General features: G+C 42.2%; 2 protein-coding genes across 15 annotated transcripts in view; one reads left to right on the top strand and one right to left on the bottom strand.

The window, feature by feature from the left end:
• LOC115596696 (deleted in malignant brain tumors 1 protein-like) overlaps positions 1-10,265 on the bottom strand; it is a 40,144-nt gene that overhangs the window by 10,912 nt on the left and 18,967 nt on the right. The window contains exons 43-48 of one of the 14 annotated variants that reach the window (XR_003986946.1): positions 9,918-10,111; positions 8,524-8,699; positions 8,168-8,398; positions 7,928-8,088; positions 6,858-7,109; positions 6,544-6,719 (exon numbers count right to left, since the gene is read on the bottom strand). The exons of the other annotated variants lie outside the window; for them this stretch is intronic. The gene's annotated coding sequence lies outside the window, so the exon portion shown is untranslated. Of the gene's footprint in view, positions 1-6,543; positions 6,720-6,857; positions 7,110-7,927; positions 8,089-8,167; positions 8,399-8,523; positions 8,700-9,917; positions 10,112-10,265 lie in introns of those variants that run through there. 14 annotated transcript variants of the gene reach the window in all.
• On the top strand, positions 2,477-6,425 carry LOC115596698 (zinc finger protein Pegasus-like). Its single transcript, XM_030442024.1, is given in 5 exon segments — positions 2,477-2,633; positions 2,794-2,883; positions 2,885-2,966; positions 3,344-3,517; positions 3,595-6,425. Coding segments are annotated over 4 exon segments (1,275 nt in total). The 5' UTR covers positions 2,477-2,633; positions 2,794-2,832; the 3' UTR covers positions 4,563-6,425.

The raw sequence follows: 10,265 nt of genomic DNA, 5'->3' as shown, positions 1-10,265 counted from the left end.
TGCAGTGGGCATGTCATTAATGCAAAATTAAGTTTGACCAGTTATTCCCCCCTTCAGTATTTTTGGGCTTAATAAATCTGTCCTTCAAACCCAAAGGCAGCGTACAGCGGGAAATGCTCGGTTTGAAAACGCAACACAAGATTATTGTTTCAGCGATTTATATCAAACATTCCTATTGAAAACAAATGAGAGCGCAGAGAAGTGCGCACTTTGTCTTTTCGTGCCGACAAATCATTGTGGCTCTGTGTAAATTATTTAACAGGATCGGGCCCCGGTGGAAACCTGAGCATAATTAAATTGCAATAAAATAACATTAGTGTGGACAGGCTGTTAGAAGGTGATGTAATTGGCTGCTCCGGCGGTCATGGTTCAACTGATGAGGTCGACTGTCACGTCTTCCACTGGTCCTGTGTGTACATGCTGTCCCCTGGGACTGGCAGCTGACAGGACTCGCTACCTGACTGTACACTGAGCTTACATGGTCTGTACAGTGATAGCCATGAGCTGTGCAAACTTGATGAGTCAAGCCTCCTCTGTAAGGTTAGGACTATAAACAATGCTAGCCTACGTGTGTTTAGCTTTGTATCTTGTGTCATGTGGAGTGCTTGTGTCTCATAACAGCGTGTGGTTAGAAATGGGATTTCACCACTGAGGCTTGTGCGCCATCTAGTGTCCAGATGTTGAACTGTACTCACATGTGGAGCAGCAAGGTGTGCATGCAGGGCCAAATGTACTGTCAAGAAATGTCAGAATATGTTGAAATCACGCTTATAATTCTGTGAAGTGACACAAAAGTACATCATACACAAGCACAGTTACTATACAGAATGAAGCGTAGATACCTTGATGCATTTCAAAAGAGTGTTACTCGTGTTACCATGTAAAGAATTCACTGGTAGCAGGTTTACATTACTGCTGTAACTCTAATGCTTGACAGTTGCAGTTGTAATGTGGTAAAAGGATACAGCGGCCTCACTCAGCGTGGTCGTTTATCATCTTCTCCTCAGTGGTTTTCCTACAACTGTGACACAAATGGGGCAACGCGATCTTCACCAAGCGCTTACTGGTAAATTATTGATTGTGATAAAACATGAATGAGACAATAGCTTTTGAAAGTAATGCAATTGTTGTGCCTCATTTGCCACTTGCTCATAATTGCACGCAGTACATCCCAAAGTGTGTCACGTCATGGATGAGAGTGGATATGCTATCAGTTAACTTCATTAGCTGGTGGCAACAGATGGGTGTTTCAAGTCCAAAAAGGCCACTGCGCCTGGGTGACAAAGTGCATTGTTGGAGGCGTGTATGATGATCAGTTTCACTACTGATACAATATCTTTCAATCATTAAACAATGACCCTTTTTACAATAACAAAGATTCTTTCTCAAAGAGATGGCAGGCAACTAGCTCCTTCAAGTATAGGGCAAAACTGCACTATCACACTTTAAATGGGCATTATGTAGTTTTAGAGAAGAAAATTCAAACTCACAATTTCAATATCAATAATATCTCATGTTCGAAATATTTATCTTTTTCACAACTGAATAAAAAAGCTGTTCTCAGAGGAAAATGAGCTCACCAGAACACTGTGTGAAGCTTATAAACAAAGTAACTGGATGAAATTGTTGTTTTTTTTTCTTCAGTTTATGCAGTCATGAAAACATAGAGTTTGGTGTTTTTCTTGTTATCTTATGTTGGCTAGTGCTGAAGATATAATTCTAACACTTTAACAAACAGTTAAATACACTTCACAACATCATGTAGCTAGCAGTCTTTTTAGATGTTAGCACTCCCTCACATGTTTAGTTTGAAAACAGGCATTTAAATAAGAGACGTAACCCCCCTTCTGTGCCTAACGATATGTCAAAAACTGCAGTAAACCTGTGTATTTGTGAATGATACATTATTTATGCTGAACTGTATCTTACCTATCTCTCTGTAGCAAGTTCTTGAGGACTAGCAAAATGTTTAGTTAGCTAACTTCGGTCTTCAACCACAGACATATAGCAAACAGCTTCTTGTCGATTCATAATGTACTTTACAAATGTTCAATAGTAAGATTTGTTTTTTCATACTTTATGAGACACTGTGTTGCTTTGTATTTGGTCAAAGTTATCCCTTAAGTGGAGGGAACCCTTGTTCGTGGGCACATTGAGTTGGTGGCCGGACGGTTTTCACCGGTGCACACTCAGCGAACTTTCACCCCTCAACCGCTTTATTGTTTTGATTAACAGGTAGTCTTTTAGTGTGACTTGTAGCAGGTGATTTCGGCTGAAAGACACTTTTAAACCATCATTGCTGTTGCGGGTTTACTCAAGCGCGTACGGACGATGTGAATAATGACCGTGTCAGACAGATACACAGCGTTTCTGTTGACAAGATGCTTTCCCCCGAGATAAGCTACGTTAGCTGTCTGGCTAACGTAGCGTACGTAGCTTTGGTAACAACATGACGACGATGAGCGGTGTTGTAGGAGCGACCGACCAGACATCGGATCGCGCCGATTTCCTGCTTGTCAATCACGGGTTCCAGGATTATCCTGTCTTTGTGTCTGGATAGGCTCGATCCGGTTTATACAACCAAACAAACAAAACTGGCCACATTTAACCAACAACAACTTATATACAAAGAGGTATGTGTGCACCTGTAAAAATCAAATGAGCTAGCTAACGTAGATGACAGTGATACTTTGAGTTTTTTATTTTAATTTGTTGGTTGCATGTTATTTTTTTATTATATTCAAGTGATGCGCTTAATTCCTGACCTCACGCTGATCCATCTTTGCTCTTCAGTAATTGTGCTCGGCTGGACATTCGCATCACTTCCTTTCAATGGGTGAGGAAAAACCAGACACGCTCGACTTTGTGAAGGATTTCCAAGAGTAATCTGAGCCAGCAGACTCAACATGTGAACATGATATCAGGCTCCGTCAGCGGCGTCAAGGAGGCGGACGAGCTTCCTCCAGGGTAACTAACTGTGGCATCTGTTGTCTACAATCCAACCTACAATACATATTCAGCAGTTGTTGTTTTTTTAAAGGCGTCTGGCTTTTCTGCAGTTTGGGCAAACAGCTCACAAATTCACCTGTAAACATTGTCTGATATCTGATTTCACAGTCATCAGACACAGGCATCCTTAACCCATATACTTGAATCAGTCTGTGATTAAAGCTGTTGTAGTCACTTAAATGCAAATGTAGTGTTTGACTGTATGTTACTTTGTAATCAGCTTTAGAAATTGCGTGAAAGTAGTAGCTACAGTGTTTCCATAAAGTATAATCAGTGTGTCATTCCAATTTTTTTGAGAGTGAATGATAAGTTCTGCTGATGTTATTGTGTGCAGACTGCAGTCAGAATGGACTGGATCACCCCTCAGTGGACATGTCCCTGGAGGACAGCTCAGGGATCCTCGTCGATGGTTTTGAGCGGACCTATGACGGGAAGCTCAAGTGCCGCTACTGCAACTACGCAACCAGAGGCACAGCGAGACTCATCGAGCACATCCGCATTCACACAGGTGAGTGTTGCTAGTTTACTTCAGGGGATGATTTTCCAAAGATTTTGTTACTCAGCCTGTTTTCCACTTTTAAACAGGAGAGAAACCTCATCGCTGCCACCTGTGCCCATTTGCTTCGGCCTATGAGCGTCACCTGGAGGCCCACATGCGATCGCACACCGGCGAGAAGCCTTACAAATGTGAGCTGTGCTCCTTCCGCTGCAGTGATCGTAGCAACTTGTCACACCATCGCCGTCGACGCCACAAACTCCTGCCGATGAAAGGTGCTCGCTCGCTTTCCCATAAGAAGATGCTGAGTGTTTTACAGAAGAAGGCCAGCTCATTAGGCTACGGCCGCCGACTCCTCATCAACTTCAGCCCCCCTTCAATGGTGGTGCACAAGGCTGATAATGTGAACGACTTCTCCCATGAGCTGCCCCACTTACGTCAGGAGACCTATGATAATCAGAGTCGAGCAGTCGAGGACGGGCACCCGGCCAATCAAAATCACCATCACCATCATGACATGGTGATGGATAATCCCCTGAACCAGCTGTCCACACTGGCAGGCCAGTTGGCCAGCCTCCCTTCAGAGTCTCAGGCGCAGAGTCAACCTCCCATGTCTCCAGGAGCGGAGTCTATCGTTGATGAGAAGCCCTTCCTCATCCAGCAGCCCCATCCTGCCACAGCTCCTGTGGCTGTCACAGCCAGCATGGCCCATGCCTCCTCCTCTTCCCCAATCACCCCAGAGCCCCGGGCACCGCCCCACAGCAATTGCAGCCCTGGAGGGGGACCCTGCAGCGAGCACAGTGGGCGCACCAGTACCCCTAGTATCTCCAACAGCCAACCCAGCACGCCGGCCCCAGGCCTGTCTGCCCCACTCCAGGACCCCCATGTGCTGCATCACTGCCAGCACTGTGACATCTACTTCCCCGACAACATCCTTTACACCATCCACATGGGCTGCCATGGCTACGAGAACCCATTCCAGTGCAACATCTGTGGCCACAAGTGCAAAAGCAAGTATGACTTTGCCTGTCACTTTGCCCGGGGGCAGCACAAGTAACGGATGAACGAGGAAGTCTTTGAAAGATCTTTTAACGGACCGCTTTGTTTTATTGATTCCATAGTAATTTTATTTATTGGTCTTTTACTTGGCCTTGATGTAGCCTAGCCTTTGAAGTTGTACTTATACAGGAAAATGTCAACATTCAGATGGTTTCATTTTGTATGGTGCCCATTCAAGTGTATTATAAAGGGATGATCAGTGTTTTCAACAGGTTGAGAATTCATTTGTGGTGGTGGAGTTGCACTAAACTGCTGTCATAAATCAGATAACGGCTGCCCTACTAGCCAAACCCTAACCCTTGTTTAGTGTAGTAGCTTACCAGCTGCCTTGGAGTTTCCCTTAAGAACACAAACTTAACTGACTGGCAAGCGTATCAGATTTATCTTTTGATGCAGTACTGTGGCAGAAAAGGCTTTCAATGCACCTCTCTAAAGCAAATTTAGATGGGTGCCATTTTACACAAGTCGTATGGTGCCCTGTCAGATCAAGGTGAATGAAAAGTACTAGTGGCTGGAAGGACTTTGTCCAGCAATCTGAACGCAACCTATGAATAAATAAAGTTCTATCACTTTGATGCGTAGGGCAGAGTACATATAATCAGATCATATACGTGCAGTTGTCAAATGTACTGTTTTGTATTGTCTGTGGAACCTGCCAAGAGAGTTAAGGCGGGAGGACCTACTAACACAGCAAATTGGCTCACACTCTCAGAACATGCACAAAAAGAAGAAACTCTAAAGCAGTTTTCCAAAGTAAATTCTCAACACTCCTGAAGGTATATCTACAGATGGCTCTGATGATGGGAGCAAATCTGTTGGCCTTGAGAGATCTTAAGCCTTGTTGAAATTATTTCAGTGCTTGGTGCATTACTATTTCTTTGCAGTGCCTGACATAGTCACTTTCTTGTGTGTCGAAAATAGAGAGGACTGTTATTTTGAAGATTAATGGATGTTATTACAATAACTTACTGTAACAGATAGGCCCAAACCTAAAAAAAAAAAAATAAGTGGCCATTGTAGTTTTCTATGGTAGCAATTTCCTTTTTTTCTGCCAAAATTCTGCTCCATGAATGCTGCTAAGAAACTTTGGGATCAAAACTATATGGATGGCATCCACAGTAAAAACCTGACCAAACTTTGTATCAGTGGTTTTTGGTCAGGAAGTTGTTTGACTAGATTTTATAGGGAGTCGTGTTGTTTGGACACACAGTGCCCTTCTTTGACCAGCATCATGGTAATTTCACTCAGTTTGTTAAAAGGGTTTTACATATCCCTTTTGATTACATAATGTCACATTCTGATGTTTTGATATTGTATGTAGTCCCTTTGATATCCGGTGTCTACATGTTTAGGACAGGATCACCAAGTCTCGTGTCTCATAAGAACACTTTCTCAGAATTGCCACGTAGCACTGGGGATGCCACGTTTTAGCCTTTGTGATAACAAACACTGAGATTCCCCTTTTACCTTACGGATACCAGTGCTTTTCTGAATATTTACTGAGTATTGTATTCTGAGTGGTTGGATAGATGTTCAGTGTCAAAAAAGCAAAATCATGTTGCAGTGAGACTGCTACTTTAGCAAGATTGTTGTTTGTCTTGGGTACTGTTGTCTGTTGCATAGCAACATGCGTGGAGAACATAGTCACTGTTTTTAGGACCACCTCTTTGTCGCCATGCTTACCAGTAACAGGGGCATCCAGTAATGACTGCCTTGTGTTCTCGCAGTGTGTCGTAGGTTCATAGGTAACAGTGAATGTCGAGGCCTTTTGGCGATCACTCTCTCCCCCTGGGATGGCAAATCATTTTACTGTGACATGGATTAATCTAACTAATTTATAAGTAAAGTGTTTTCTAACTGAGCTGTGCTTTGTCTGTTCTTTTCCTCCACATCTTCTTTTCTGTCACTAACAGCAGTATTATTTGTATTATTATGGGATGTTAATATTTGATGTTCATAATGAAATACACAAACACAGATTGTCTTTTGATGCTGTCTTTTTAATCAGGTAATGAAGAGAGAAGAAAGGTCGATTATAGTAAAGTGTGACAGTGAACAGAATGGTAGTGATGATTGGTAAATATGATGCAGCTCACTGCTGTGTCAGCTTAAGCCTCGTCCTGCTCCTTAGTCCCTTCTTCCTTTTTCTCAGAGGCTAGAGAAGAGAAGTGGTGAAATGTTTTCTATTAGAATGTTGTCTTTAGATCATGAGAACACAGTTAAATTTCTTACTGATATCATCCTTCAATTGATCCGCTATCCGTTTTAAAACCAGGCACAAGTGGTTACAGACCTCTGAGTTGGATGGGACCCAGGACCAGAGTTTGGCTGTCGTGTTCTGTCCCCAGGTCTCTGGCCACACGATTTCTGCAGTTAGGCGGATTGTGGCAGCGGGAATTGCTGTCAGAGGCTTGGCATATCAGGACCTTGCACTGGATGTACACCGACTCCGCGGCTCGCAGGAACTGGAAGGCCTTAAATGTGAAACGGGCATAGGGACGGAGGCCAGTTGTAGTAGGGCCTGTAGGTGCTGTCCACGGGACATCTGGAGGTGAAACGAGAAACTGTTACTGGACAATACTGGTATTATAAATATGTAAAGTTAACAGAAGAGTAATGACAAGTTAACCTTCCTTTTCAAAGTGTCTGCTGGCAGACAAAATTGTGTAGATTTTGAGAGGTTTATAGGAAACCAATGTAAACACTTCTTTATCCATTATATTGTGTATATCAACATTTACTTAGAAAAGACCATCAGAGACATTTCATTATAATTTCTCTGACGTGATGAGAGAAACACACCAAAGACGTTAACGTTTAATCTTCAGCGTATCCTGCATGTAATGTAAAATTATAATGTTCTGATCCTACCAGACTGTTCTAATGATAATACCCCATTAGACATTATATCCACATTACTGATGATCAATTATCCAAAACTTTTATACTAGAAGTTTCAGCATTAATTACGCAAATCGACCTTTTCTTACATAGAGAACAGGAACAGGGGCTCAGGGCAGGTCAGTTACTTAAAGGTGCAATATGTAAGTATTGGCATCCTGTTGAATTTTAAAACAAATAGAGGGCAGCACATCACCAGAACAACTGCTGCTACGTAACTATAGCTACTGTTAGCGAATTAGCTCAGTTAGCCATGCAGCTAGCAGGCCAAGCTAAGGGCGGACTGAGTACTGGGGGTGTTAACACCACTAGCACAGGAGCTTTGAACCTAATAGGTGGGCTGATTAGCACACTAACTTCAGTTAATATCTCCACAACACAACATCGATGTCATAATGTCCAAACTGTTATTTCTTCCTTCAGTTGAGATTCTGAGGTACGTGAGGTACATTCTCATCTTACCCGTTACGGACCAGGTAGTACGATCTGTTCTCGAAGTCATGGGGTGATGGTGATGTCACGCAGGTGTCAAGGAAGATGACCAGATTGCTCGATTGCCTGCTCAGATCCACTTGGACATACAAGTTCTGGTTGAGCGTCACCTTGTATGGCACTTGAGTCACCTGAGAGTATAAATTCAAAGTGTCAGCGTGTATTAAGCAACAGATTTTTCTGTACAGTCCCTTTACTACCCGAACACACCTGGTAGTAGAAGCTGCCGGATGTGTAGAAATTCATGCTGGTGTTGAATTTGCCTGTGCCTACAATGCTGCTGTTACCAGTATGTTCGACAAGGTACATGATCTGGGACACTGAATCCTGATCCATTTGACAGGCCACGTTTATCTTCAAGTGAACCTGCCGTGTGATCTCTCCGTAGCTGGAGGTGTCAGCCCGGAGAGTGTTGGTGTACACAACTCTGCCATTCTCAATCTGTTCAAGGTAAAGGATAGTGGAAAATAGTCACACACAAGATTCCACTGACATGTAATTCTCCCATAATTTGTGGGAAGTGCTGTATATTGTTAATGTTTTCCAGTCGGTCATGGGTTTGCTACCTTTTTATCGTTGCCACAACCTTCAATCGGGAACCTGAAGATAACCTGCGAACTGGAAATCTGGGGTCTGCAGCTTGGGTTATTCAGGTAAAGATTGTCGCCGTCGTAGCCGAGAGAGTTCAGGTAAGACCTCTGAACCACGATGTTCATGTTGTCTGAGGAACACGTAACCTGACCTGCCGAAGGACCGTGTTCACAAGACATTTTCAGCAGTCTTTATTACTTTAAAGGTGTAACACCACAGACTCCAAACTACAAGTGTTAAGTGTCCAAAAAACTTTCTAACCACTCTAAAGTCAGGTCTTCTCAAAATGAATTCACTAGTAGTTCAACACTTATTAACCACTAAAATGAAACTTCAGTCATTTTCTACACACTCCCATGCCAATGGGAAGTCAGGTGACGTTTCTTTGTTGACAAAACATTTCTGGAGCTTAACAGCATTGCAGAATTCTCCTAAAGAACTGAAGTGGATGGGGACTGATTTTGTAAGGTAAAAATACAAAAGACATATAGTTTGTAGGGTGTAATCCAAGTCTCCCTGTAGAAGCCCAGAGACAGCAAATTAATTGGAAAATAAGTTATTTACACCCTTTTTTCAAGCTCAACAATGCATTGAGGGCCTTTTTACACTGCAACTGTGTTTTTCAGTGAAGCCCCAGAAATGTTTTGCAAACAGAGAAACTCCACCTGATTTTTCATCAGCATGCGAGTGAGCAGATAATGACTGTATTTTCATTTTCTCATCTTCCTTTACTGGCTTAGGAGTTGTAGAATATGGTTATGTAGAACAAGGCATTAATAACTTTAAAATAGGTAATATGCATGCTAATAAGCAACTACCAGTTAATGTGTTCCCTGATCTAAAGTGTTATCTGAGGTTGACATTTGGTCGTTTGAATGAAATGACATTTAATTAAATGGATCGCAATTAAATTTGGTACAGACACTCATGTGAATGTCACAGTGAATTAAAGTAACTCTAGTGATCTGCTTACTTTCGATCTATCAAAATTGCCCAAGTGAATAATTACTTCAGATTGACTTAGTATCAGGCTAAATTAAGATAGTGAGCGTAGAAAACACAAGAAGTTTGACCATCTGATGAAGGAGGATGTGGGCATGCTAATGCTACAATTAGAAAGGAGATTGTTCTGCACTTGAGTAAAGCTGGAGGAATCAAGAGACGGGATTAAAAAGAAAAGCAGAAGAGGCTACTTTTAGTCCCCCAAAAAATTTAATTCTGAATCCTAATTACCCACACTGCAACAAAAGCATCTTTTTATTAGACCATCCCTTTACAATCCCCATTGGACATTAGGGTTCATCACATTTAATAACCAAATCAAAACTAGATACTCTTATACCTACTATTAAATATACAATAACTGTACCTGAGCTCGTTGGCAGAGAGCTTATGAACTCAGCTCGGAAACCTCGGGCAACCACGCGGCTATCACTCCGGAAGACCACAGTCATGGAGTTGGAGGAAGAGTGGAAAGTAGCCAAGCTGTTGTTGCACATTGTCCCCATATACGACGATCCATCATAGACTTTAATGTAGTCACACTCACAGCAGCTCTCCAATCTGTTTTTTTAAGAAAATGATAAGAAATGATTGACTTACTCAGTTTAGAGCCTAACTTAATTCTATTGGCAGGTTTGTTGTATTTTTTTACTTTTTAAGTTATGCTATTCTAGAGATCTATGTGATTCATTTCTGTCATCACATCATTTCTCCA

The sequence above is a fragment of the Sparus aurata genome, chromosome 15 (assembly GCF_900880675.1).
Source record: "Sparus aurata chromosome 15, fSpaAur1.1, whole genome shotgun sequence".
In the NCBI taxonomy this organism is placed as follows: Eukaryota; Metazoa; Chordata; class Actinopteri; order Spariformes; family Sparidae; genus Sparus; species Sparus aurata.
This window is presented reverse-complemented; position numbering and strand designations above follow the sequence as displayed.